The sequence below is a fragment of the Dipodomys merriami genome, unplaced genomic scaffold (assembly GCF_024711535.1).
Source record: "Dipodomys merriami isolate MVZ:Mamm:240054 unplaced genomic scaffold, mDipMer1.0.p SCAF_233, whole genome shotgun sequence".
NCBI lineage: Eukaryota > Metazoa > Chordata > Mammalia > Rodentia > Heteromyidae > Dipodomys > Dipodomys merriami.
This window is the reverse complement of record NW_027203749.1, coordinates 1,489,848-1,517,059: the sequence shown is the minus strand read 5'-3', so window position 1 is coordinate 1,517,059 and position 27,212 is coordinate 1,489,848. Positions and strand designations below refer to the sequence as shown.

The 27,212-nt window shown below is 37.8% G+C and overlaps 1 protein-coding gene across 1 annotated transcript; it reads right to left on the bottom strand.

Annotated features, from left to right (window-relative positions):
• LOC138835290 (vomeronasal type-2 receptor 116-like) lies at window positions 1-25,354 on the bottom strand. The gene is given in 9 exon segments (XM_070033854.1): window positions 1-926; window positions 2,019-2,142; window positions 4,041-4,268; window positions 4,957-5,763; window positions 7,168-7,462; window positions 19,708-19,871; window positions 20,040-20,113; window positions 24,025-24,240; window positions 25,267-25,354. Coding segments are annotated over 9 exon segments (2,922 nt in total).
• Window positions 25,355-27,212: the final 1,858 nt, after the last annotated feature.

Here is a 27,212-nt window from a genome sequence, read left to right as displayed (position 1 = left end):
TCATCTTGAGGGTTTATTTCCTCTGGTACATGTTTTGTCCCGAAAACCATGCAGGAAATTTCTATCTGGCCTTAACAATATGATGTAGCACTTGGGAGCAAAAATGCAGCCCAGCAGCCCTGCACTGGAAGCCAAGATGGAGAAAACCTCTGTAGCCACCATGACTTTTCCTTTGGCACTGTGGTAGACAGGCAGGAAAGTGAACCAGATACTACAGAACACCAGCATGCTGAAGGTCAGGAACTTGGCTTCATTGAACGCGTCAGGAAGGTTCCTGGCCAGGAAAGCACCAATGAAGCTGGCCAGGGCCAGAAAAAACAGGTATCCTAAGACACAATAGAAAGCAGTGAGGGAGCCCTTGTTACACAGGATGATAATGTGGCCATGTTCAGAGTGTACATCTGTGTCAATGAAGGGAGGTGAAGTCCTCAGTCAAAGTACACAGAATGTCACCTGAATCAGAGTACAGATGGGAATGATGAAGTTAGGAGCCCCTGATAGCAGTAACCACCTCATTCTTCTCCCTGGATAAGTGACCTTGAAGGCCAGAACCACAGTTGCAGTTTTGGCTAAGACAGCAGAAACAGCTACTGTGAATACAACTCCAAATGTGGTTTGCTGTAGAATGCAGGTGGCTGTGTTTGGACGGCCAATAAAGAGCAAGGAACAGAGAAAACAGAAGAAGAGGGAGATGAGCAGGATGTAGCTGAGAACTTGGTTATTAGCTTTAACAATGGGGGTGTTCTGATGTTTCACAAAGACTCCAAGAACAACTGCTGTGAGTGTACATAAACATAAAGCCATGCAGGCCAAGGCAATCCCGAAGGGCTCTCCATAAGCCAGGAAACTTACAGCTCTTTGGAGGCACTGGTTTCTCTCTGTGTTGGCATACTGATGATCTGCGCACTTCATACAATGCTCCACATCTGGTGAGGAATTCAAATAATCTTTTCAGTACTTAAAAGCAAATTAGAAAATCCCTACATAGAGAAAATTATAACATGTCAATACTTATTAGCATAAGAACAAAAATTCCCAAGTATTACCAGATATGTTCAGTATCATATTATATCTTCACCATATTCCCATATACTTTCCCACTTTCTCTTCTTTTATCCAGTCCTAGGACTTGCTTTGATGGCCTGCAAACTGTCCCTGAGCTTTCTTTGCTCAAGGCTAGCACTCTGTCACTTGAGCCACAGTGCCCCTTCTGGCTCTTTCTATTTATGTGATACTGAGGAATTGAACCCAGGACTTCATGCATGCTAGACAATCTCTCTATGTCTAATCTACATTCACAATAACTTCATCTTTACGTGTCTATAACACATATTATTCCTTACCATTTCTATTATCCCTAAATTTTTTCCAGACCTCTTCATGTTGCCATAGCTCTTCTCAGTCTTGTCACCACTCAAACACTTCATCGAAAAGTGTGCATCACAGGGTTTGTACTTCCCTCCATGTCTCTGGACAATATAAATAAAAGCCCTATATCCCTTCCTTGAAGTTGTCATATTGTCTGTCCCACTTGCTTGTAATGCAGGGGGCACCATAAAATCAAATCACACTTTCAAGCTCTAAAGTCATGCTGTGCACAACCCTTTTGATTCCTTCTTATACAGAAAACAATCACATCACTTGCTGTGCAGCAACAATATTTTTGGGCACTAGGAAATAAAGATGTGCAAAATCTCTTTTTTCTTTATTTTCTGGTCATTTTGAAAAAAAAAAGGAGACCTCATCCTTTAAGTAGCTTTGCACTTAATATGATGGGCATTAAACTTACATTAGTGATTACTTGAACAAACATTCATATGCGAGAGTAAAAAAATTAGTTCTATACATAATTGACAACCTGTGATCTTTTTCAAGAAGCAAGAACCTCTACAGTCACAATTCATTTATGAGCAAAATGGAAGACATTGGTGCTGCAATCCTAATACACAACTTTTGCATTACATGGTTTGGGGGACACTACTAGAGAATATAAATTTCTCCCCAAGTCATGAACTTACCTGTCCCATTAGCTATCTCATTCTCTGAGCAAGGGGTACAATCATAGCAACAAGCAGCCTTTTCCTCCTGAGGGGTTTTCCGGAATCCTGGAACACAACTTTCACTGCAGACAGAGTGCGGAGGCTGAAGAAAATCAGATCTGTGTCAGTAACTGCTCAGACTTTTACCTGACACTCCAAAAATTTCATTTTTTTAAAGAATAGGATTATTAAATGTAGCATTTTATGCACATAAATCTGGTCAGTTAATTCAACATTGGTATAGATTCCACATCACACCACAAACAACTTATGTTCTATCGGCTTGATCTCTTTCTAGTCTATTGAACTCTTGAGAAGTGTGAGACCTTTAAAAGTGGATTAATGGTGAGAAAGTAAGTCCTATTGTCCAGAGCTATGGAATTTCCTTGAATTCATGTCATAATTTGTTATTTCCCGCTATTTGTGAATGATGATGAGTAAAGAGAAACAAATTTCTTTGAAGCTTGAAAAGTGTGCTGTAAGATATTGCATAGGCCTTCTGTTTTAAGGTTATTTGAATACAAAGATTGTCACATTTATACAGTGGCCATGAGGTGAGAATCATTTTGCTCAGGCTCTTTCACTGATTCATCTCACCAAAGATACCTAAGCAGTAGGCAAGTAATCATTGAATGGAACTTCCACAAATGGGAGCAAATAAACCCTTAAAATATATAACGTGGTTGCTCTGATACTTTGTCACAATGTAGAAACTTGCTAAGAAAAATGCAATTTAATATTCCTTATAAACTTTTAGAAACACTCTGTTAACTTTTTTTGGAAATGATCCTCGGACTTGAACTCGTAGTATGGGCACTGACCTTGAGGTTTTTGTGCTGAAGATTAGCATTTTATTACTTGAGCCAAATCTCCATTTGAGATTTTTTATTGTTAATTAAGATATGAGCATATAAGATGATGTTAAGCGAAATGAACCCAAAGATGGGGACACAAGTGTTTTTTTTCTTTCTTGCTATTGTTTTTAATGTATTTATAATGTGCTATATGATTTTTGGTTTCTCTGTTATGTTCCTCCCCCATGGTATAGCCCCTGTTTTCACGTTATATAATTTTGGTGACCTGGGTCTTGTATGTACATTTTTCTAATTTGGGGAGTGGAAGGTAAAAAACAAAATGTTCAAATAGGTATACAATTTGACCCATTGTAACAATGAGATGTACAAGACACTATGTTGAAAATGAACTTTACAACTTGGTGGGTGATGGGGGAGTTGGGAAGGTGGAGAAGGAATAGATAGTTGGGAAAAACAAAGTAGAATGTAACAATGCTCGATAGGAAATGTATTCATTACCTTACTCATGTAACTGTAACCCCTCTGTATACTATTTTTATAATAAAAAGGAAAAAAGTCTCATAGAATATTCTACCCAGATGAGCTTTTAACAAAACTACCATCTTAGATCTGAGGTAGTCATCCACCTAGGTAGATATAATTAGAAGCAAGAGTACCCTCACCCACGTACTGTTAATGTATTCTATTCCTTTTATAGCCAACAATCAGTCAATCCAATTTCTTAAGTGGGAAATATTTTAAATGTCCACTACTTGGTTTTCAGTAAGAACATAGGGTATATATTTATGTGTGCGTGCATGCATGTGTCTGTCTGTCTGTTTGTATGTGTGTGTGTGTGTGTGTGTGTGTGTGTGTGTGTGTGTGTGTGTGCGCGCACGTGCACATACACGCCAGAACTAAATCTTTCAATGTGAGTCTGGGTTGGGTATCTGAGCTTTGTTGCTTAATGTTAACACTTTAGTGCCTAATCCACGGCACCACTTCAGCTTTATTGATGGTTAATTCGAGATTAGTCTCAAAGCATTTCCTGTTAGCACTGTTTTTTAAACATGATATTCATATCTCAGCCAGCTAAATACCTAGTATTATAGGAGTAAGATACTGGCACCCAACTAGGTATAAATTTTAAGGGTGAAATTTCTTTACTTATATATCCTTAAAATCATTACTGTTAAATCCAACCAACCTCTGTATTTCCTATGGTCCACTCTACTAGATCTTCAGATAAAGTCAGTTGATGACCATGAAGAGTATGTGGAGAAAATTTTCCTACTTTCATTTGAAGTTGAAGACCTTCAGGAAAATTCCAAATGTTTACAATATCATACTCTACCCCCAATTTCTTTTTCTCATCTAAAATCACTTGATCTCCAGCAGGATTGTGAAACTGGATGTTCTTCAGAAAAGGATGCAGCTAAAAGAGAAATATATGGTGAAATATATCCCAGAGTTAAGAAGGAAAACCTGAACCAAGAAAGGCTCATGATTGCCTTAAATTTTTGATTCAGAATTCAAGAATAGTAGAGGCACCTAGTGAGTTGCCTAGAAGAAAACCTATCAGAAAATAAAAATAGTCTTTCGGAGTCCTGGTCACTCAGCAAGGAAATAGAAGGCCTCTCTTCAAGAGAAACCAATTTCATGTAAATAGTCATTAGTGAGAAAGTTTTCATTTGCTTACTATAGCTTTCTACATCCACTAGTTTTGTGATCATCTGTAGTATGAGCTTGGTAATATTTTAATAGATAAAATAGAATAAAACTTGATCACTTATGAAAATTATGCATAATTATGTGCAGGAGGTCATCATTTACACTTACTTAAGAAATACAGATTTCAATGGTGATTTTGAAGTCTTCAAAATATTGGTTATAAACATGTTGGTTTATTTGTAAATAAAAGCATTTTTAGAAATGTCCTTTTTCATGGCTGCTTTTCTTGAAGAGTACTTAAAAACATTCCTAGAGAATCTCACACACAATTGAAGAAGTATAGTATCTTGGGGTTTGAGACAATACCAAAATTTTTTAATTTCATAGAGTAAGAACCTCTCTAAAAAGTAACTTTCTTCCTAATGTGTGATATACAACACAGAAGGCCTTACCTGTGCAGGGGAAGACACTATGCCAATTCTATGTCCCATTGTTTGTGTTTCTGTTTGATAAAGCAGCATATCATGGAGAGCCTGGGCCACAGCATACACAGCATTGTACACACTGTAACTGTCTCCAGACATACTCATGTCAAATATATGCCTAGGCAACCAATCCAAAGAGGCATCGTGAGGACAGTTCTCCCACAGTACACAGCCAGACTCAGAATCTGAGCAATTAAAAGAGAGAAACCATAACCTAGCAAGAAAAAAGTCTTCTGGGTATTTGCAAGGGTTAACTGATTTGAGAAAATCTGTGAATCCAGAAACATCTGGGTGATGGTGTGAAAAAACGAGAGGTACAAGGAATGAACCTAGAATGAAATATCTCTTTCTCATGGTTACATCCCACTCTGAGTTCATAATAAAAACTTTGCCTTGTATTAAAAATTGTTCAACACATATAAATAAATGTCGTAGGAACTCATTATCAGCATACACAATGAAGATATTTGCTGAAGATTTATTTATCTGGTTATAATGTGCCATAATTTTTAAAATATTCGACATGGAATTACTTGGTAATGATAGCTCAAAGGCTACACAAACTCTGTTCTTGGCCATCTCTTCTTTCAATGCAGGAAGAATCCACAAACCATTCTCATCTTCTACGGTCATCAGTCCCACCCAATTCCAGCTGAAGTGAAGTAGTAATAAAACCATGGCACTGGCTATTGAAGTGTCCTTTGGAGCCATTTGATAGAGACCAGGAAACATGTTATTGTCACTCAGAGCATGATCAAAAGGCCCAGAGGTAAGCTAAAGGGAATGACAACAGGATGATGCAAAAATGAGAAGATTTCCATCCATCCTAATTCCAGTCATGATATGTATATCATATAATTATGTGCAATAGTTGGAAGGTAGGTTTTTCATTTAATTTTGGAAGAAACAAATTTAAAAATTTTAAATTATTTGACAATGTATTTATTGTTTTTTTTTTTTTTTTTTTTACAAAATCTCTTAATCGTTGTCAGTGTTTCCATCAACTCCTGTAATCGATATCCACCCCACATATTCACTGACTTTCCTAGTTCCATTTTCACATATATGTACATTGAATATTATATTATTTTCAATACCCATCTACTCCTTTCTCCTCTTCCATATTCCCTGAACACCTAAAAAGCCACCCTCATTGAAGATTTGCTTCAGTTGCCTGGTATTTTTATGTACAGTCTCTTTCTCTGAGCAGTTACATCATTCACTTCTACCCTGATATGTAACATAATTTAGTCATTCTGATCATATATATATATATCTATATATATCTGAGAGTGTTATTGTTAATATTTCCTTTTCCTGTTTTAGACAAAACATTACATATGAGAGATCATATACCTCCTTTCTCTATCTAAGTCTGACATATTGCATTCAATATATCTTACATATGAGCCTGCATATATGTGTGAATGAGTGTGTGTGTGTGTGTGTGTGTGTGTGTGTGTGTGTGTGTGTGTGTGTGTGTGTTAGTAAAGGGCCAGGGACTCAGTAGTAGTTCTTGGCTTTTCCCCCTAAATGAAGCACTGTACCACTTGAACCACACATTACCGCATGATTTTTTCTAATTAATTAGAAATGATTTCTGAGTCACTAGGATTAGAGATGTGGTCCATTATCATCATGCTCAATATATCTTGACATTGCAAAGTCATTTTCCATTTCCTGATTTTTCAAAGAATCGACATCAATTATAAGGCTTAAAATTCTAAAATAATACCTTTTGGCTATAATGTTGTCATCCCCTTTTTAAAACCAACAGGACTATAAATATCACATACATACTCTTTTTTTACTCTACAATTTAAAATATGTTTTTTATTGTAAAAAATACTGTACATAAGGGGTACAGGTACATGAGTAAGGTAATGAGTACATTTCCAATTGAACATTGTTACCTCGTCCTTTGTTTCCCCCTAGCATCCTTTCCCTCCCCACCTCCCACACTCCTCCTGTCCCCCTTCCTCTCTGCCAAAGTTGTAAAGTTCATTTTCACCAAAGTGTCTTATACATCTCAATGTTACAGTGGGTCAACTTGTATACTTATTTAAGCATTTTGTTATTTACCTTTCCCTCCATAAATCAAATCTCTTCCTTTTGTCCTCTTCTAACACCTGAAATGGCACTAAATTAGGCATTCTTAAGATCTCTCACCCCTCACACTCTCACCTGTGGAAAACTATAGAGGTCCAGCAGTGTCCCAATCTGTGAAGATAATGCTCCTGAAGGTCCTGTAAGTACTGCTATAGACTGGTTGTCTCTCATACAATTATAGTTTGGAAGGTCATATTTCCCAAAGAGGCAAACGAAGGGATTTTTAAATGATGTCCTTGATCCATATTGAACATCATAGATACTAAATCCCAGAGTTAAGTTATGTAAAAGATCAGGGTTTTTGTTGATCTCTTCTATAGCAAAAGCCAAGGCCAAAACACACTGGTAGTTCTTGAAGGTAAACCTGCATAATGAGCATAGAAATTCAACAGGAGTATTTCAAAATTATGGCTTTTATGAAAGGAATGCTTGTGTTTCTGCTAATAAGTATGGGAAAATATTATGCCCAATTAGGATGGATTATGAATACAATGTCTTGTGCTTGAATATAGGGTTATGTAAAGATATGAAAGGAATTTGTCATGAATTACACTCAGAAACTTAGTTAAGCCAAGCGCTTGCTTTATCTCCTCTACAATATACATACAACATTTTCCATTAGGCATGGAGTAAGTTGTGATGAGACACAAAATATTCTGTTGCCTTCACCTTGGGTAAATATGGTGAAACAGGTGGAGACCTGTGTGAAAAGCCTTCTGGTTCAGTCGCCCAGCTGCTGTTAAGTGCTTATATTGCAGGTTGAGCTAACTAACAATTCTTCAACTTAATAGCATCTTTCAGAAGGAAAGCATTATTTAATCAAGATTGCATAGCAAACTTTGCTCAGATACCCAACAAAATCAACAGCTCTTCCTGAAATATCAACCACAACAAAAGCTTAATAACAGGTGAGGTAATTTAACTGTTATTTATGTAATGAGAACATAGGTAGTCAACCAACTCCAAGGTACTGAATATGGGGAAAGGAGCCTCCAATGTAGGTAATGAGGAAAGAATTATGAGAAATCTTGACATTGAAATCCACCATCCAAATCCACCATGAGGAATTACACTAACTTTTAATATATTTGCTAGTATATTTATCTTGAGATATAGAAAGGGGAAAAACATAAAGTTGTAAAGAGGATAAAAATGCTTTCCTTTCTCTTTTGTGATATGTATGTGCAATGTTAAATCTGCGTGTGAGAACATTAAAAATTAATATAATGAAATCAATGTACATTGTTCAAAGAAGGACACAATGGAGACAACACGAAAATTCAAATGATTCAAAATGGAGAGAAATAATCCATGAAAATACAAGAAAATGGCAAATAAAGCAAGATTAATTCTTAGAGAAAATGTCCAGACTATGGGTCAGACAATGAAGGACCTAGAATATAGTTCTAAAATGCTTTAAGAACAGGTTGATGAAAATATGAAAAGAAAGAAAATGTACACAGGACAATTCCTGAGCATGATGAAACTAGGTAAAGGTTATTAGAAGAAGTCATGGCATCTACAAAAAAAAAGGTAAATCTATATCGCAGATGAAAAGGAAACTAATAGTACAGATGAAATGAAAGTGTCTTCTCCTGGCATTAGAATATAAGACACTGATAATTCCTGGGGGGAAAAAGTAAAGGAGCGTGCAAGAAATTTAGGGGAAAATGAACTTTACAACTTTGGCGTGGGGCAAGGTGGGAGTTGTGGGGCTGGATGTGGGGGAGATGGGAAGGAATGGTAAGGGGAAACAAAGCAGGAGGCAACAATGCTTGATAAGAAGTGCATTCACTTAATATAATTTTTTCCAAGTCTTTCCATTTCCTAACAAATGGGGCAATGTCGTTCTTTCTGATGAAGGCATATAATTCCATTGTGTATATATACCATCCCATGATTTCCCTTATTTGCAATATCTAGTATATGTATGAGTCAAGCAGAAAAGGTCAGAAAAGGTGATGTTAGGAAAATGAACCCTAAGATATGTATTTTAAATGTTTTTTTTCTTTCATGCATTTGTTCTTAATGCAATTATAAGATTATTTTTTGTTGCTTTGTATGTCCCTCCCCCACAGTATAACCCCTACTTTCACTGTATTTGATGTCGGTATAATTTGTGGAGGGGAAGGGGAAACACAAGTCATTTAAATAAGGATACAGGTGGACCTGTTGCAACAATGAGACATACAAGTTTTCATGTCAAAAATGAACTTTACAACTTGGGGGGGCGGTTGGGGGAGGAGGATGGGAAGGGATGGAAAGGGTAAACAAAGGAGGAGGCTACAATGCTTGATAAGAAATGTACTCTCTATCTTGCCCATGTAATTGTAACCCCTCTGTACAGTATTTCACAATAAAAAAATTTTTAAAAAGAAGTGCATTCATTACCTTGCCCATGTAATTGTAACCCCTCTGTACAATATATTCACAATAAAAAAGCATCTAAAAAAAGGAAATTTAGGAATCAACCAAAAGCCCTACTTTAAGATTACATATTCACGAAGAAGGAGAGCAAGCAATAAAAAAAGATAGAAAATATATCTAATGGAATTTTATTAGAAAAATTTCTGAGCATGGTTCGTAGCCCAATAACATATAGTTGTTTGATGCTGAATCGATGTATCTGTTGAACTAGATTGTATATGTAGACTATTGACTGTACAAATTCAGACTTTGGTTGATGCTTGCCTTAAGATAGTGTTCTAGCACAAAACTGGTGTTATTTTCATCTCAAATGGGCAGAGTAAGCCGGAAAAACACAAGAAAAATGGTAAATCCGGTTTTCTCAATTCCCAATCTTGATAATCAGGGGACAGAACAGATAATGAATAAAAATTCATATGGAACAATAAAAGACCCCGAATAGCAAAAACACTCCTCAACGGAAAGAAAACTGCAGGAGGAATATCAATACCAAATTTCAAACTCTACTATAAAGCCATAGTAATCAAAACAGCTTGGTACTGGCACAAAAACAGACCTCAGGACCAATGGGATAGAATTGAAAACCCAGAAATGAACCTACTGACCTATCGCCATCGAATTTTTGATAAGAGAGCTAAAAATATAGGATGGAAGAAAGACAGCCTCTTCAGTAAATGGTGCTGGCAAAATTGGTTAACTACTTGTAGAAAACTAAAGCTAGATCCTTACATATCACCCTACACCAGAATCAACTCCAAATGGATCAAAGACCTCGAAGTCAAAGCAGACACTCTGAAAACATTACAGGATGGAATAGGAGAAACCCTAGGTCTCCTTGGCTCAGGCCGAATTTTTATGAATAGAGACCTGGAAACAACAAATCAAAGAAAGGTTGGATAAATGGGATTGCATGAAGTTGCAGAGCTTCTGCATGGCAAAGGACATAGCTAGCAAGATCAATAGAAAGCCCACAGATTGGGAGAAAATCTTCACTAGCCATACAACAGACAAGGGTCTCATATCTAAAATATACTTGGAACTCAAAAAATTAAATCCCCCAACAACAAATCCTCAAAGAAACAACTGCCTAATAAATAAGTGGGCGAAAGACTTAAAGAGAAACTTCTCTGAAGAAGAAAGAAGGATGGCCAATAGACACATGAAGAAATGCTCAGCATCCCTAGCCATAAAAGAAATGCAAATCAAAGCAACATTGAGATACCACCTCACTCCAGTTAGAATGGCAAAAATCAAGAACTCTAACAACAACAGATGCTGGAGGGGATGTGGACAGAAGGGAACCTTACTTCATTGTTGGTGGGAGTGTAAACTTGTTCAACCTCTCTGGAAAGTAGTATGGAGGTTCCTCAAAAGACTCCACATAGAGCTCCCCTATGACCCAGCAATCCCACTTTTGGGCATTTACACAAATGTTTACAAACAAGACCACACTAAAGCTACCAGCACAACTATGTTTATTGCAGCATTATTTACCATAGCTAAGATCTGAAACCAACCCAGATGCCCCTCAGTAGATGAATGGATGAAGAAAATATGGTATATATACACAATGGAATTCTATGCTTCCATCAGAAAGAAAGACATTGCCCCATTTGTTAGGAAATGGAAAAACTTGGAAAAAAATTATATTAAGTGAAGTAAGCCAGGCCCAAAGAAACATAGGTCCTATGGTTTCCCTTATTTACAATATGTAGTATATGTATGAGTCAAGCAGAAAAGGTCAGATAATGTGATGTTAGGAAAATGAACCCTTAGATATGTATTTTAATGTTTTTCTCTTTCATGAATTGTTTCAAACCCATTTATAAGATTATCTCTTTGTTGCTTTGTATGTCCCTCCCCCACAGTATAACCCCTGCTTTCACTATATTTGATGTCAGTATAACTTGTGGAGGAGATGGGGAAAAACAAGTCGTTTAAGGATACAGGTGGACCTGTTGCAACAATGAGAAGTACAAGTTGTCATGTCGAAAAGGAGCTTTACAACGTTGGTGGGGGGGGGGATTGAGTGAGGGGATGGAGGGGAGTCTGGGAAGGGATGTGAAAGGTAAACAAAGGAGGAGGCTAAAATGCTTGATAAGAAATGTAGGCATTATCCTGCCCATGTAATTTTTACCCCTCTGTACAGTGTGTTTACAAAAAAATAAAATAATAAAAAAAGAAAAAAAATTCTGAGCATGGAAAAATAAAGACATATTCAGGAACAGGGAGTAATAGAAGCCCAAACAGTCCAGACCAGAAAAGAGCATCCTATTGCCCATGGAAAGGGTACTGGAAGATATTATAGAGGAATAATTGATTATTTATGAAGCAAACTGTCAGAATAAATACAACTTTCTAATATGGGACAGTGAAAGGAAGAAGAGCTTGAAATGATGTATGCCACAGTTTATAGGCAAACATCTACCAACCAAAACCAGCGTACCCAGCAAAATAGTCCTTCATAAGCAGTGAACAAATATAAAATTGCATAACAAGAATAACTGAAATAATGGTCCTCACCAATCCAGCAATAGAAAAATAGCTAAGGAAATACATATAGAAAATCAATCAGAATGCCATAGTGGTGGAAAGAATATTCCTTATTAGAGAGCCAGCTAAACATTATAGGAAAAGATGAGGCACAACCACCAAGCAGGTGGATAACATGTCAGAAGTTACCAAGCACTTCTCAATTTTTAACATTAATGGCCTTAAATCTCCAAATAATTGGAACAGATTAGAGAATTGAATCAAATAGCAAGACCCATGTATGTGCTGTCCACAAAAGACCCATCATGCCAACAAAAATGAACATTTTCTAATTGAATGCCTGCAATAATATATTTCAAGCAGATGCTCCCATAAACAGGGTGGAGTAGCAATCCTAACATCAGATGAAATAGATTTCAAATTAAAATTAATGGTAATAAACAAAGGAGGGCACTGCAGAAAAATAAATAGAACTCTCCCCCAAGAGCATATAACAATTCTAAATATCCATGCACCAAATACTGGACACCCAACTTCATTAAACAAATACTTCTTAATCTAAAACTTATCTAAAAAAATAAATGCAAACACACTGATTGCTGGTGACATCAACATTTCACTGTTGTAGCTGGCTAAATCATCCAGACAAAAATTCTGCATAGGACCATTATACCTAAACAACTGCATTGATAAAATAGAATTACCATATAGCTAGTAAATAATTAACCCAGGAGCATCCGATTATACATTCTTTTCAGCCACTCAAACAACATTCTCCAAACTAGATCATCCTGTAACTCAAGCACATCTGTGCAAATTCGAAAAAAATTCATGATTTCCTACATCCTGACAGATCATAATGGAAGAAAATTACAACTCAGCAGGAAAAGCTATTACAGAAAATCCCTTAAAACTGGTGACTGAACAACATATTGCGGAATGACCAGAAGGTTATTGATAAGATTAGAAGGTTGAGTTTAGTTTTTATGAAGCAACAAATATGAATACTAAAAAAAAAAATCAGCTACTTTGGGACACAATGAAGGCAGTAGTCAGAAGAAAATCTATACCTCTAAATGCCTACAGAAACAAATTGGAAAAATCACAAATTAATAATTTAATGATAAGCATTAAGTTCCTTGTACAAAAGGAACATGACCAATTCAAAACCACTAAATGGAAACAATAAAATTAAAACCAGGGGCTGGGAAGGTGGCTCAGTGGTACAATGCTTGCCTTGCATGCTTGAGACCCTGGATTTGATTCCTCAGCACCACATAAGTAGAAAAACCTGGAAGTGGCCATGTGGGTCAAGTGGTGGAGTGATGGCCTTAACCTGAAGAGCTGAGCATCAGTGCCCAGGCCCAGAGTTCAGGCCCTACGGCCGACAAAAAAAATAAATAAAATAAGAAATAAACAAAATAGAGAAGAAAATACCATAGAACGTATAAAAAATGAACAGACTGGTTCTTTGAATAAATTAAAAAATTGAGAGACCCTTAGCAAATCTGAACACAAAAGGAAAAGAACACACAAAATTATAGACAGCATTTCAATGGTGAAAAATTAAACCAATTTCCTCTAAAGTCAGGAAGAAGAAACAGATGCTCATTTTCTCTTCCTTTTCTATATTGCAGTGGAATTTCTAGCAAGAGAAATAAAGCAAGAGAAAAAAATGAAGTGGATCCAAATAGGAAATGGGAGGTATAACAATCCCTATTTGCAATTTTTTTCAGGGGACCAAGGCAGTTATTAGTCAGCCAAACCTTCATGGCTGTCAGTTAACACTTGGTACTAGAAACTTCTTCCCCAAGAAGCCCCTCTTCTGCCACAGAGCCCTCGTGTTTCCCATATTCTCTCCTGCAATACTTTCAGGATGTCTGTGTTACATTGAGGTGTTTACAGATGGCATAACCCAGTATTGAAAGATACCTATAGCTTCCTCCCCCAAACTAATCCAAAATTTTCGAAAAGTACAGAATCAAAATTAACCCATTAAAATCAGTAGATTTCTGGTGTGCCAACAACGAGAAGTTTGTGACTAAATTCAGGTAAACCACATTTTTGTAATAGACTCAAAAAATTGAAAAGACACAGGAATTACCTTAACCAAAGATGTGAACAAAACCTGAAGAAAACTTTAAATGTCTGAAAAAATTAAAGCATTTATAAGCAAATGGAAAACCTTTTTTTTTTTTTTTTTTTTTTTTTTTTTTGTCGGTCGTGGGGCTTGAACTCTGGGTTTGGGCACTATCCCTGCGCTCTTTAGCTCAAGGCAAGCACTCTACCGCTTGAGCCACAGCACCACTTCCGATTTTCTAGTGGTTTATTGGAGATAAGAGTCTCACAGAATTTCTTCCCAAGCTGGCTTTGATTCGTGATACTCAGATCTCAGCCTCCTGAGTAGCTAGGATTACAGGTGTGAGCCATTGACGCCAAGCTTAATGGAATACCTTTGATGCTCCTGAATGGGAAGGATTATCATCGTGAACATGGCAGCACTGCCCAGTTATTCTACACATTCAATGCAATGCACATTGAAATCCCAACAACATTCTTGAGTGATATAGAAGAAATATGAAAATTTTTACGCAAAAATCAAGACAAAGAGCAAAAATGGTCTTTAACATCAAGAACAGTACTAGGGGAATAACAATATCTATCTTCAAATTCTGAGACAAAGCCTTAGTAAGAAAAGATATTTGGTAGTGACCCATGAAAAGGCCTGAAAACCAATGGAATAGAAGACCCAGAAATAAACCTGCATATCTATAGCCATCTACTGTCTCATAAAGAAACAAAAAACACAAAATGGAAGAAAGAAGCCTCTTCAATGAATGGTGCTGGCAGAATTTTGTATACATGAGCAGAAAACTACTAGAATCATTTCCAGATGGATCAGTGATTTCAATGTAAGGCCAGATTCACTAAAGTTATTACAGGAAGAGATTGTGAAACATGAAGGTTACATGATGGATATCACAGATTGAAACATCTTAGTCAAGCTCCAGAATCACAACAAATCAAATAAAATCTAGGAAAATTGTATTCACACCCAAAAATATTTCTGCATGGCAAAGAACATATTTATCAAGATAAATACCTGAGAAAATTGGAGAAAGTCTTTCTAACATGTATGATTTTATGCATGATATTAGAAAACGTCATACATAAAATCTACTCACAGATCAAAAATTTTAAAAATACCCCCAATAAACAAATCCTCAAAGAAACAACAACTCCATTATTCATAAATGGTCTAAAGACATAAAGAGAGATTTCTCCAAAGAACAAATAAGAATAAATATATGAAGAGATATTCAAAGTCTCTGGGCATAAAAGGAATGCAAATCAAAAAACATACCGAGATTCCACAACAACCAAATGAGAATGTCCATTAGCAAGAAAACTAACAATAGCAGATACTGGCAGGATTAAACACCTGCCAACTTTTAATTTTTTGAAAATATTTAACACATGTGCAGATCATACTATAGTAATGCTAGACTTTAACAAGCAAAATATGCCCAAACATAAAACCAAAGGACTTCATTTTCCAACAATTATAAAATACTTAAATAATAATTAAAGTATTAAATGTAAGTAATTAAAGATTAATGTGTGATAAAGTGAATTTTATGTTTTTGGTCATGGGGGCTGAACTCTGGCCATGACGCTGTCCCTCAGCTCTTCAGCTTAAGGCTAGTGGCCTACTACTTGAGCCACAGAACCACTTCTGGCTTTTTTTCTGCTTATGTGGTGTAGAGGAATCGAACGCAGGGCCTCAAGCTTCGAGGCAAGCGCTCTACCATTGAACCAACTTCCCAGCCCAAGTGAACTGTTTTTTAACAAAATATAAGAAATAAAATGATCCTTAGCACAAATGAAAATAACAAGAGCTTACAATAAATCTATGGATATAGAAAATGGACAAAAGAAAGGAATATAACAACCCTGCTTAAATGAAGAGAGAATATTGTGGAAGAACAACTTATCCTACAACTGAAGGAACTAGATATCCAACCACCAAATTAGTACAAGGAATATAATCAAACAGAAAAATAAATAGAGAATAAAAATAGTAACAATAAGCAATGAATCAAAATCAGCTTGTACAAAAACAAAAGGTTGATAAGACAAGTAAAAGTCATGAACAAGGGATGGGAAGGTGGCTCATTGGTAGAGCACTTGCCTTGCATGCATGAGGCCCTGGGTTCGATTCCTCAACACCACATAAGCAAAAAGAAAAAAGCCGGAAGTGGCATTGTGGCTCAAGTGGTAGAGTGCTAGCCTTGAGCTGAAGAGCTGAGGGACAGCGCCCAGGCCCAGAGTTCAGGCTCCACAACCGGATCCCCCCCCCTAAAAATAGTCATGAACAATCACAGCAGAAATAACCACAATCACCATATGGACACATATCTCCCAGGATTCTGGATGAGTTAAATATGTATGGTGAAAAAGTCATGTTACAGAAAACTATCTACAGTTTAGTACAGCCTCCATCCTATTTCCTATCAATTCCATTGCAGAAAGAGAAGAGTCAAGACTAAATTTTATGAAAAAGGAAATTGTCAATTATATAGACCTATCTTAAGGCACAAGAACAATATTGTAATGTCACTACAACTATCTTTATTTTATACTAAGGAGACAAGTAGCAGAAAAATTATTGTGTTGAAAACAGACAATATATCAATGAAATATAAGGCCCAGAAATAGTTGTAATCAAATACAGTTACCTGATTCTTTGAGAAGTTCACAAAAAAATGTCTGGCCTGGGAATGGGACCCTAAAAAAGGCATGGCACTGTAAAACTGGGTATGCATTTGTCCAACAATTAAATTTGACCCTATTCTTCAATCTGTATTTTTTTAAAATTCACAAGTTGATTGCTTATTAGTAAGGGATTAGAACTTTACAAGTAATAGAGAAATCGAGGGACAACATAACTTTAATAGAAGTCAAACTGCTCATAAAATAATAGCAAGAATAAGCTCTAAATTTCACTGAGTGGCAGAAAGTTTTTCATTCACAAGTCCCCATATTCCACCCAACACTACAAAACAAAGTAGCTGTGGTTGCATCAAATTGAAAATTTTCAGGTCAATGGATGAAACAGTGGGATATCCAAATGAATGGTTGAAATTACTGGTACCTATTGATCTCACAGAGGATTAATAGCATAAGATAAAACAACTCTAAATTTTAAATACCAGTAGGAAAAATGCAGTTAAGGAACTGGCAGATGTGCTGACACATTAAAATTGAAAAATTACAAACGGAAAACCAATACTGAAAAAAAGTTAAACTATTTGAGCAATCAGAACAGTAAAAATAAAAGATAAAATGAGTTACCCATCAAGCCAGACAAAAATTGCAGTTTCAATTGAGCTAAAATGTATGTGCGTAATGAGGGAATGTAAAATATTAAACTGAACATTTAGGGTCAGAGAAGTTTAAGTTGAATTGGAAGATGGCAGTGTGGGCAGAAGGAATATGCATTTTTAAATCATGGTATCAAGATATAATACCTCAGTAATGAGGTGTGAGCTGGAGATACATGTTAGAAATATAGTATTTAAATGTTGCTCCTCTGGGGCAGAAGTTAAGAAGGAGCTATGTCATGTATGCTAATTTGTTAATTAATTAAATATCTGCAAGATACAGTAGAAAAAAACATTCTGTGAGGCAAGCACCTGCATATTAGTGCCTTAAAGTGTTCTATTGTGATAGAATGAGTTCATATTTTCAGTGCTTATTACTGTCTCAGTTACGTTTTCATAATGCCTTGGGAACTAGAGGCTTTCTCATTTAGGTGATGAATTTTCAAATGTAGTCATGTGGATAATTTAAATTCCTATTTATCCTTCATGCACATTTGTACCTGGATCTACCTTTGTACAAAACAAACAAGCTATTTCTTCACAGAGATAGTCTGGAACACAGAAATAGTTTCTGAAAATCATTCCTGAATTTCTTTAGTAGAAAAACCAAAAGGAGGAAGTAAACATAAAAATGGTAAAAATAGTGTGAGTGACCATAATCTAATTTTGTGATATGCAGGGTGGAACTACAATATGAACCAGTGAGAAACATCATGGTAACATCAGATATCACATCCTGATATCTAATGGCATTTATCCACGTATCTACAATAAATACTTCATGAATAAATATTACTATCTATTGTCAATATCATGCATAATACTTTACTAACCCAGACTGTAATTCTCTTTATGTCTGTAGATAGCTATGAAAGTATATTAGCAAAGTAACAAAAGTAGCCAAACATGTTTTGGGAAATGAAGAGAAGGAAAATCAGCTAACCATGGGTAAATAATGAGGTAAATATTGGTGCTCATGCCTGCAGTCTTAGGCACTTAGGAGCCTGAAATTTCAGGATCATGTTTTGAAGCCAGCCTCTTATCTCTAATTAATAACCAGAAAGTTCCAGAAGTGTAGCTAGCTTGAACAAAGAAGCTCAGTGACAGTGCCCAGGCCATTAGTGCCTAGGACAAGTACAGAATAAAAAACGATAATGAAACATACTAGTGGCATAGAAAATAAGGACAGATATATTCTATAGTAAGGAAGAGAGTAATTGCTATTGCTGCCATCTCTGCTCCCATGGGTGAGCAGGTATCTCAGGCTTTATTTCTCATACCAGGATTTGGAGAGGAGTACTCATGATAGAGACAATAAGCATTTCCTCTTGGAATAGGTATCAAATAGACTGCTAGAGTTCCTTTGAGTGTTGTAGAATCATTTTTCTTTCTTTTTTCCTTTTCTTTCACAGCCATTTATTAGTGATAACTTCGGATAGAGAAAATAGCCAATAATATGGATGTGCACAAGTAAAGAAGGTCTCATCTTGTATAGATAAAGTTCTCCCATAAGGGACCTTTGATAGTGTTTTCTAACACCTCGATGTGACATGAAATAATGAAACAGTGCTTAGTTTGAAAGTCACTGTTTGTCTAAAGTGAAAGATAACAAGAGAGAGAGAGAGAGTGTGTGTGTATGTCTCTAAGGGACTGAAATCAGACACTGGACACAGTCCTTGAGCTTTTTTCTCAATACTACCACTCTGTCTCTTGAGTCACATCACCGCTTACAGGTTTGGCTGAATAATGGCGATAAATCTGTCATATATTTCCATGGCCTGGGCTGACTTCAAACACTGATCCTCAGCTTTCAACCTCCTGAATAGATAGTATTACCATAAGCCAGCAATCCACAATAAGAATGTGTTTCAGAGACCTCAAGATTAAAATGATACCTAAACAAAACGTCTGAGACGATCTGCCTATGGGAAAGGAAATGTGTCTTTAGTCTTTTAGCACAGAACTCATGAAACTGACTCAATTTGTTTGTAATAATATCACTTCATCAACTTCAGTGAGATCTGGCATGGAATAAATGCAGGAGTAAAGTGAATGAAATACTGTTTCCCCAGGAAAGAGGAGTTACATGGAAGGAAACCAGATACATTTTCTACCAGCATGTAGAAATTTACTCAACAGTAGATAGAAGAGGAAATAATGAAACTGAGCCATTTCTGGTGCAGTATGGATGGATTTTCAGAGTAGAAAAGAGACAGCACACTCATCAGTACACCCGGAGTTCCCTCAGCAGTTGCCTATCCTGACAAAAAAACAGTAAATAAAAATTAACTGATGAGTTACTTACGGCTTATTCTCTTCTTGTCCAGAAACATCACTGCTACTGAGATCTGTTCCTAAAGTGTAAAGGGGGAAAAACCCAGCAATCATCACATCTCCATTCGTGTGTGCTCGTTTCTTCATTGTAGAAAAGCAGTTCGTGCTAGGCAAACACCTGACAAGGAGCAGAAGCTGAAGGAGAAAGAATATGAAAGTCAAAAGAGACATTCCTGAAGCATCTGCCAAGCTGAAATCCTGACTGGCAGTGAGGCCAACAGTTTCAGGTATATATACATTCATGTATTTTCGTATATATGTATATGTGTCTTTTTATTGACAGAGATGAATACTGTAGCCCACAGTTCTTGGAAAGCTCTTGCAAGTCCCCAGGCAGAAAGGGTAAAACTCCGCCATGGGGCTCTGCATCTGAGACCCTGCATTGAGAAGGAAAACATAAGTTGGAAAACATGTTTACAGATTCCCCTTATTCAACCCAGTTGCTAAGATTTCCTCTAAGAGTCTCTAGGGGTAAAGTTAACTTTGATATATTTGGTCCAACATCTGTGACAAGAAACTATTTGCATGAAAGCCATTTAGGATGATGCAACTGGATTGCATCAGAGGATGCCTAATCAGGTGCATGGTGAAATGGCCAGAAAAAAATGTATGCCACTGGGATATCAACAAAAGCTATTAGGACATCACACACAGTGGGTCAGTTCACAAACTCAAGATCCAGAACAGCCGCAGAACATTGCTTCTTGATCCAGGCAGGTTTCCATGAGAATTCCATGTGCACAGTCCTCTGCAAATGTACCTACTTACTATTCCCTGGGAAGCAGTGCTGCTGCTGAAACAGCAGCCTCATATTGAAGGCTCTACAAAAAATTGCTTCTTATGTATTTTGACAAATTCACAGATCAGTTCATCAAAAATAGCCTCAATGAAATAGCCTCAATAAGTCAAGCTCAATGCCCAAATTGAGTTTTACATTTACATTCTGATATTTCACCTTCACATAGCTAATTTGTACTGAACATGATCAAGATTTTTTTTTTTTGTCAGTCGTTGGTCTTGAACTCTGGGCTTGGGCACTTTTCAGCTCAAGGCAAGCGCTCTACAGCTTGAGCCACAGCGCCATTTCCAGTTTTCTTGTGGTTTATTGGAGATAAGATTCTCATGGGTCTTTCCTGCCCGGGGTGGCTTTGAACCACGATCCTCAAATCTCAGCCTCCTGAGCAACTAGGATTACAGGCGTGAGCTACCGGCACCAGGCTAAGATATTATTTTTAATGATGTACTTGTCTGAGAAAACGTGGTTGTGAAGGTTGTGAAGACTCGAGGTCTATCTTGAGCGGGCAGAATGATGCAGGCTCCAGCCTCAGGATTATCTGAGGACTGTGTTTGGGATTAGGAAAGCTCTTGCAATGCCAGGATAGAAAGGGAAAATGCTCTCTCTCCCTATCTCAAAACACATGTCACAGACTCCTGGGAGCTGAGGAAGTAGCTCTTCTGCTTGCTTAAGCATAGATGAACAGCTGGTCAAGCATTTTCCTGAGATTGGAGAAGTGGTTTGAGCTTGCTCTAAAATAGTTTAGATAATAATATACCTAGACATTGTCTCATAGGTTAAGTAAAAATGCATCTGTTGAAATTTTTGTGTGAATGTTTTCTGACCAAATGGTGGCAAAGATCATGCTTGCTTGTCTTTAAATACCCACTAACAATAAAGCACAGCATGCAGTGGCAATTGCTGTTTGCACTCTGCATCCCCTGTGTCCTGGTGATTTTGTGACCTTTACCCAGGGACCCCAGCGCACTAGACATTGACACGTGGTAATACAGGAAATTCTTGCTATGTCAAGTATAAGTCAATATGAAACCATCTGTCTGTTTTCTACTTGTCATAATGTTAGACCCAAATTCCATGCAGAGACCTCAATAGTAGGGCTACTTCAGAGTGGTGAGCACACTCTGCACAAGGCTGCCATGTTTCATACACATACACTCACAGTATAAATGAAGCTGAATATGTACTTTAACAAGCAAGAGGAAAAAACCTTTCTCATGAGGTTTCCAGTGTATTTTATACTTGTATACTTTTAAAATTCTTGGTACTATATGTTAGCTCCACTGAGGCTTTATTTATACTTGTACATGTATGTGTAGAGTGAAACTCAGTCTCACAAAAAGTGGCAATGGTTCATGTCATAAATCTATTAATAGTTTATTGAGGAAATCACATACATTTCTGTAGTGGTTGCATGAAATGATATTGACATGAATACGTGCTCCCTTTCACTTCATTCTTGCAATAATTTGTTATTGGTGTTCTTGAAGATAGACATTGTCACTGGAATGTGATAATCACTTGCCAGATGTTTAGCAGTCTGACTCTATAAGCAATCTATTCACTCTACTAACTGTTTCCTTTGTTGTGCTGAAGGTTTTAATTCAGTGTAATCCTGTTTGTCAGTACTTGTTCTTATTTACTGAACTATTTGAAGTTTTAATCAGGAAGTTACTGCCTAAACAAAATGATTCACTGATTTTGTTAACTGTAGTGTAGTGTTTTATTTTAAGTGTTAGCTCCAACATTTGTGGGATCTAGTAAAACAACATATATTCACAATTTAGGTCCTACTGGAATACCCAGCCACAGAAGATGTTTGTAAATGTGGTCATAAGAAGAGAATCTGTGCATGAAATATTTAATAACCACATATGTTGCCCTTCTGTATGCACATGTTGATCCTTTGTAGCCAGCGTATTCCTGCAAGGCTTATATATTAGAAGTCTACTTACAGCCAGCATTTGTTTCCAGGACACAAAACGGAACATTGTAATGTGACATTCATGTATTTAGTGTTTCTAAGAATTTACCCGGTATTGAATAGTTCAAAAATTGTCCACATAAACTAATAGGAAACTCAGTGCATTTCTGATCACAATAAGTAAAACAGGAAAGATTTTTACCTGTTATTTGAATAACAGAGGCAGCACCTCTATTTCGTTAAAATCATTGCATGTATATACTACTGATCCCATTTGGGTGTGTCAGAAAAAAAAACACGGCACACAGGTGAGCATTTTGCAAGGTTCTCTAGAACTAGACTTCAATCATTGGAATTCATGAAATGATTCAAAATATTCAACTCACCCATCCTGTCCATCTGCTGGAAGTTTGTCAATACCAAATAGGCACTAAACTGTCTTTTCAATTTCTAATAACAATTCTAATAACATTTATGTGTAGGTGAAGCCTAGTAAATAGATCCTGATAAGTGGAGTTATTCAAAGAATCTCCCGAATTTGCTATTACCAGCTCTATGTGTTAGGTGACAGAGAGGTGCTAGCTTAGGCTGGTCCTGTGGAGTTTGATGTCCATGGCCGTTGGATCTTTTCTGTGCCTTTATTTCTTTATGAAGACAAAGTTCTCTGATCCAGCTTCAATCATTTGATGCATGAGAAAGTGAAAAATTATTTATGAAGGGACACCAAATTCTGTCTGAAAGGAATATCCCTAACCTACAAATATACAGCCCAAGGATGGCTTAAAGCAGAGTGAGAGACTCCAGTCACAGAACACTACTGTAAGGGAACTGGTTGACATCATATATCACATAGATATGAATCACCTATGGAGTAACAACTTGGAGTAACTCCATGCACTGAGCATTGTTTACTGAGATGATGAGGAAAACACAAGCTCAGCTGGGCTCTAGGCAATTGAGAGTTGGTCATGAACACTAGAAATCCTATACAGGTTCAGTATTTGTGAAGCTCTCATGGATTCAGCATGATGAAATTAATCTGTATTCTGGTTTGAACTTCACACCACTAGAGTTTGTTTTGGTCTGCAGAGATGGTACATTTTTTTCATCATGGTGATATTTGGGATGTTTCCTAGGGGGCTGAGGTATAGGGATTTCTCTATGGGAGAAAGAAGATACAGGAGGGTAGGTATTGTTTTGAGTTCTGTAACAAACCATTATCATGCCGGAGAAAGGAGGGTAAAGAATATTCAGAAAAGAGTAGGCTACCAGCCCCCTCTTCCCAGAGTTAAGTGCAACTCCTAACCTTCAGTCACAATTGGGTTTTCAATAATGTCACTGACTAGCAGCCAAAGGGCCTTAGTTTGTGTTGTACTAGTCTTTGAACGGACAGCAGAAATCACTGATCTCCAGGACTCAGAGTGATTGTGGCAGATGAGGGGAATTTATAATCTTTTGGACTCAGGTTCCCTCCTATCTACCTCAGTTGCCATTTCCTATATCCTGGTCAGGTGGCAGGATGACTACTGAGAGATATCTCAATGCCTACCTGAAGTGTAGGGAAAGTGTACCTGAATACTGGCTCAACTGAAATTTGTAAGTCTGTCTAAGACCTGGAATGCTGTGCTCTCTTTCCCTTGGCCCAAATGGAGGTCCAAGAGACCCGGAAAGCCAAGCCTGTGGGTTTACATCCTCTAGGTGAAAAAGAGTACATTTGGTCTTTGAGGATTTCGGTCTCCACTGGGAGGAGATTTCCACACTGCCCTTGGGCGAAGAGTAAGAGGATCCTGAACTCAAAAAGGAGAAATTGAAAATTTTTCTGTATTGAAATTTTCAGATGAATATTATAAGCAACAAGCCATTTCTTTGTCTTTGTAAAGACTTAAAACAGTAATGTACAGCATCTTGTTCCCTCATGCAGCTCTATACCAGCCCCAATATTCATTCTGGACCAAAGGCCAGAGATGGATTTACCTATATCACTGACTCTGGCACTTAGCCTAGCTATCTCTATCACTTGGTCTTGTCCTAGAGGCTGATGCTGTTTATGAAGCCCATGTACACAAAAACATCAACAATATCTATTTCAGAGAAGTAGCTACACAATATATGAATTGTGTTAACCAGTCTACCATCCCCAAGGAAAGTTTTAGAGGTCTCAGCCATTAGCCCCTAGCCTTACACCATTTCTTACCAAACTTGTGTCTTCACCTTCACCCAGTTCTGCAATCAACTCAGTTTAATCTACCCTTGGCAGAGGAAAGCAATAGTTTTCCTCCTTAGAATCCTCTGGGCTAAAGGGAAAGTTTAGAGATTTTGCTGAACCCAATATCCTGCAAACCAAGCCTGAGGCCACTAACCTTTCTCTCACTGAGATATTTTATATAGGTGTATTCATTCTTTCTCTAAGGTAAAGTCTTTGTATGGGGATGTATAGAAGTTTGTCCATCTTTGGGAGTTCTTAAGATGCAACATTTGCCATGGTTTTTGTATTTACCCTACTTGACATCTACTCCTGGGCTATTGATTTATACAAACTAATTTGCCTTCAGCTCTCCTTTTCTATGAGACATTTATGAGTCTAGTTTTTTTTCTTTTTGGGTCCGGTCGTGGGGCCCGAACTCTGGACCTGGGCGCTGTCCCTCAGCTCTTCAGCTCAAGGCTAGCGCTCTACCACTTGAGCCACAGCGCCACTTCCCACTTTTTTCTTTTTGTTTATGTGGTGCTGAGGAATAGAACCCACGGCCTCAGGCATGCAAGGCAAGAGCTCTACCACTGAGCCACCTTCCCAGCCCCGAGTCTAGCTTTTTTACGTGAGCATTCATTCAGGAAGTCTAAAAGGTAATGGTACCCCATTAAAATTTTAAGAGTCAAGAGCCCTTCTTCATCTTCCCACCTCATACCTATTGGCTTCCAGTGGGAGGCCACTGGGACTCATATTGGTGGACACTAGGACCCTGAATCCCCCACAGCTTTGGCTATTGGGAGAGTGAGAGGGCTGGTCTGAGAACCAAAGTCCACATCATGTCTCCTGCTCTGTGTATTTTTTGTGCCAGTCCTGGGATTTGAAATCAGTACCTAGGAATATGCTAGGGAGTTAGCACAGAACTTAAATGGAATCTCCTGGCTTTCTAAAACCAAATAGATAATTTGGGTTCCAACACGGAGTTGTCCCAAGAGATAGACAATAACAAGGAAATGAGCAAGCCAATAATCACAGGAAGTAAAAGAAATCTCATTTGCATACACGAAGATGGAAAATCACAAGGTCTCTCCACCATTTCTTCTTGGCAGTGTGTCAAATCTACAAAGTGGCCCAGGGCTGCTTGGGAGTCAGGACCAGGAGATTGCAGAACCCAGATGCAGAAAACACATACAATGACTTCAACATTTCAGATAGAGAGACTGGTGCAAGGCATGTTGACACCCAGACCCAGAGAGCTCCAATGGCCACATAGTCCAGCCAACAACCAAGTTGACGATATGCAGTGGTGGTCCAGCAACTGGCTACCTGCAGCATGCAGATACAGAGATCTGCCACAATTCCACTGATTGGCCCAAACTGAGTTCCAGGATCAGTAAGTACCCTGCTGGGAAGGCACCACTCCTGGGAGAACTTAACTGGTGATTACCCACAGAACTTGACCCAGACGCTTCTCCCTTCCACCCAAGATGAAACACCACACTTGAAAAGGACAAAGAGTCAGCCCTTCTTCATCCTCACCCACCACACCTGTTGGCTTCCCATGGGAGGCAACATGGACTCATATTGGCAGGAGCTAATGCCCTGTATCCCCCACAGCTTTGGCTATTGGGAGAGTGAGAGGGATGATCTGAGAACCAAAATCCATTCACCTGTGGCAACCAGCCACAATAACAGACATGCCCAAATGCACAGAAAATGGTGGAGGGCTCTCCGGTCAGGAACCAGGAATGGCATGCATGCTCCAAAAGCTGGACAAATGTTCCCCAGCTGGAACCCACCAAGCAAGAGCACACTCCAGCCCTTGACTTGCCCGGGCACCAGCCCCTGGCCAGAAGGTAAGCCCCCGAAGCACTTGTGCATCAGCCCCGGTCAGGAAACACAACTGTAAGGATGTGCAGCCACGGAGAGAACACACCCCTGTTGTTAGCCCCCTGTCGGAATCAACTTGCCCCTGTCTGGATCCATGAATCATGTGAGTGCTCCAGCAGCAGAGGGAGCACCCACACCTGGGCACAACATGTAGTGGACAAAGTGCCAGCCAGTGGTGGCCAGAGAACGAACCCATGGCCAAGGCATAAAAAACTGTGTACACATGGGAAGCCTAATAGTGTTCAAACGAAATCAAAACAACAAAAGCACCACAAGCACTATCTAACAAATCATACATAACATTATGTAAAAATTAAACATTCCAAAAAGTTGAAATATGACTAAAAGGAGAACCATGCCACAATCATTAATGGTAATACTAAATACCAAGGAAGTATTGATTCCGATGGAAGCAATCTATACACTGAATTCAATTCCATGAAAATTCAGAGATTTTTATAATTCTGAGGCAGGATAGATTACAGAAAGTGAGACCTGGTAAATGGCAGTCAGGACTCAGAAAGAATACATTTAAATACATGCAAACATTATCCTTTTTTGTTTCTAAATACAGTCTGAGAATCAACAGTATACATTCCTCATCTTAATGATAAGAATCTGTTTTATAGTAAAATGCATGTTTTCCTGGAAGAAATGCACTACAGTAACAAAGTAACCAAGAAC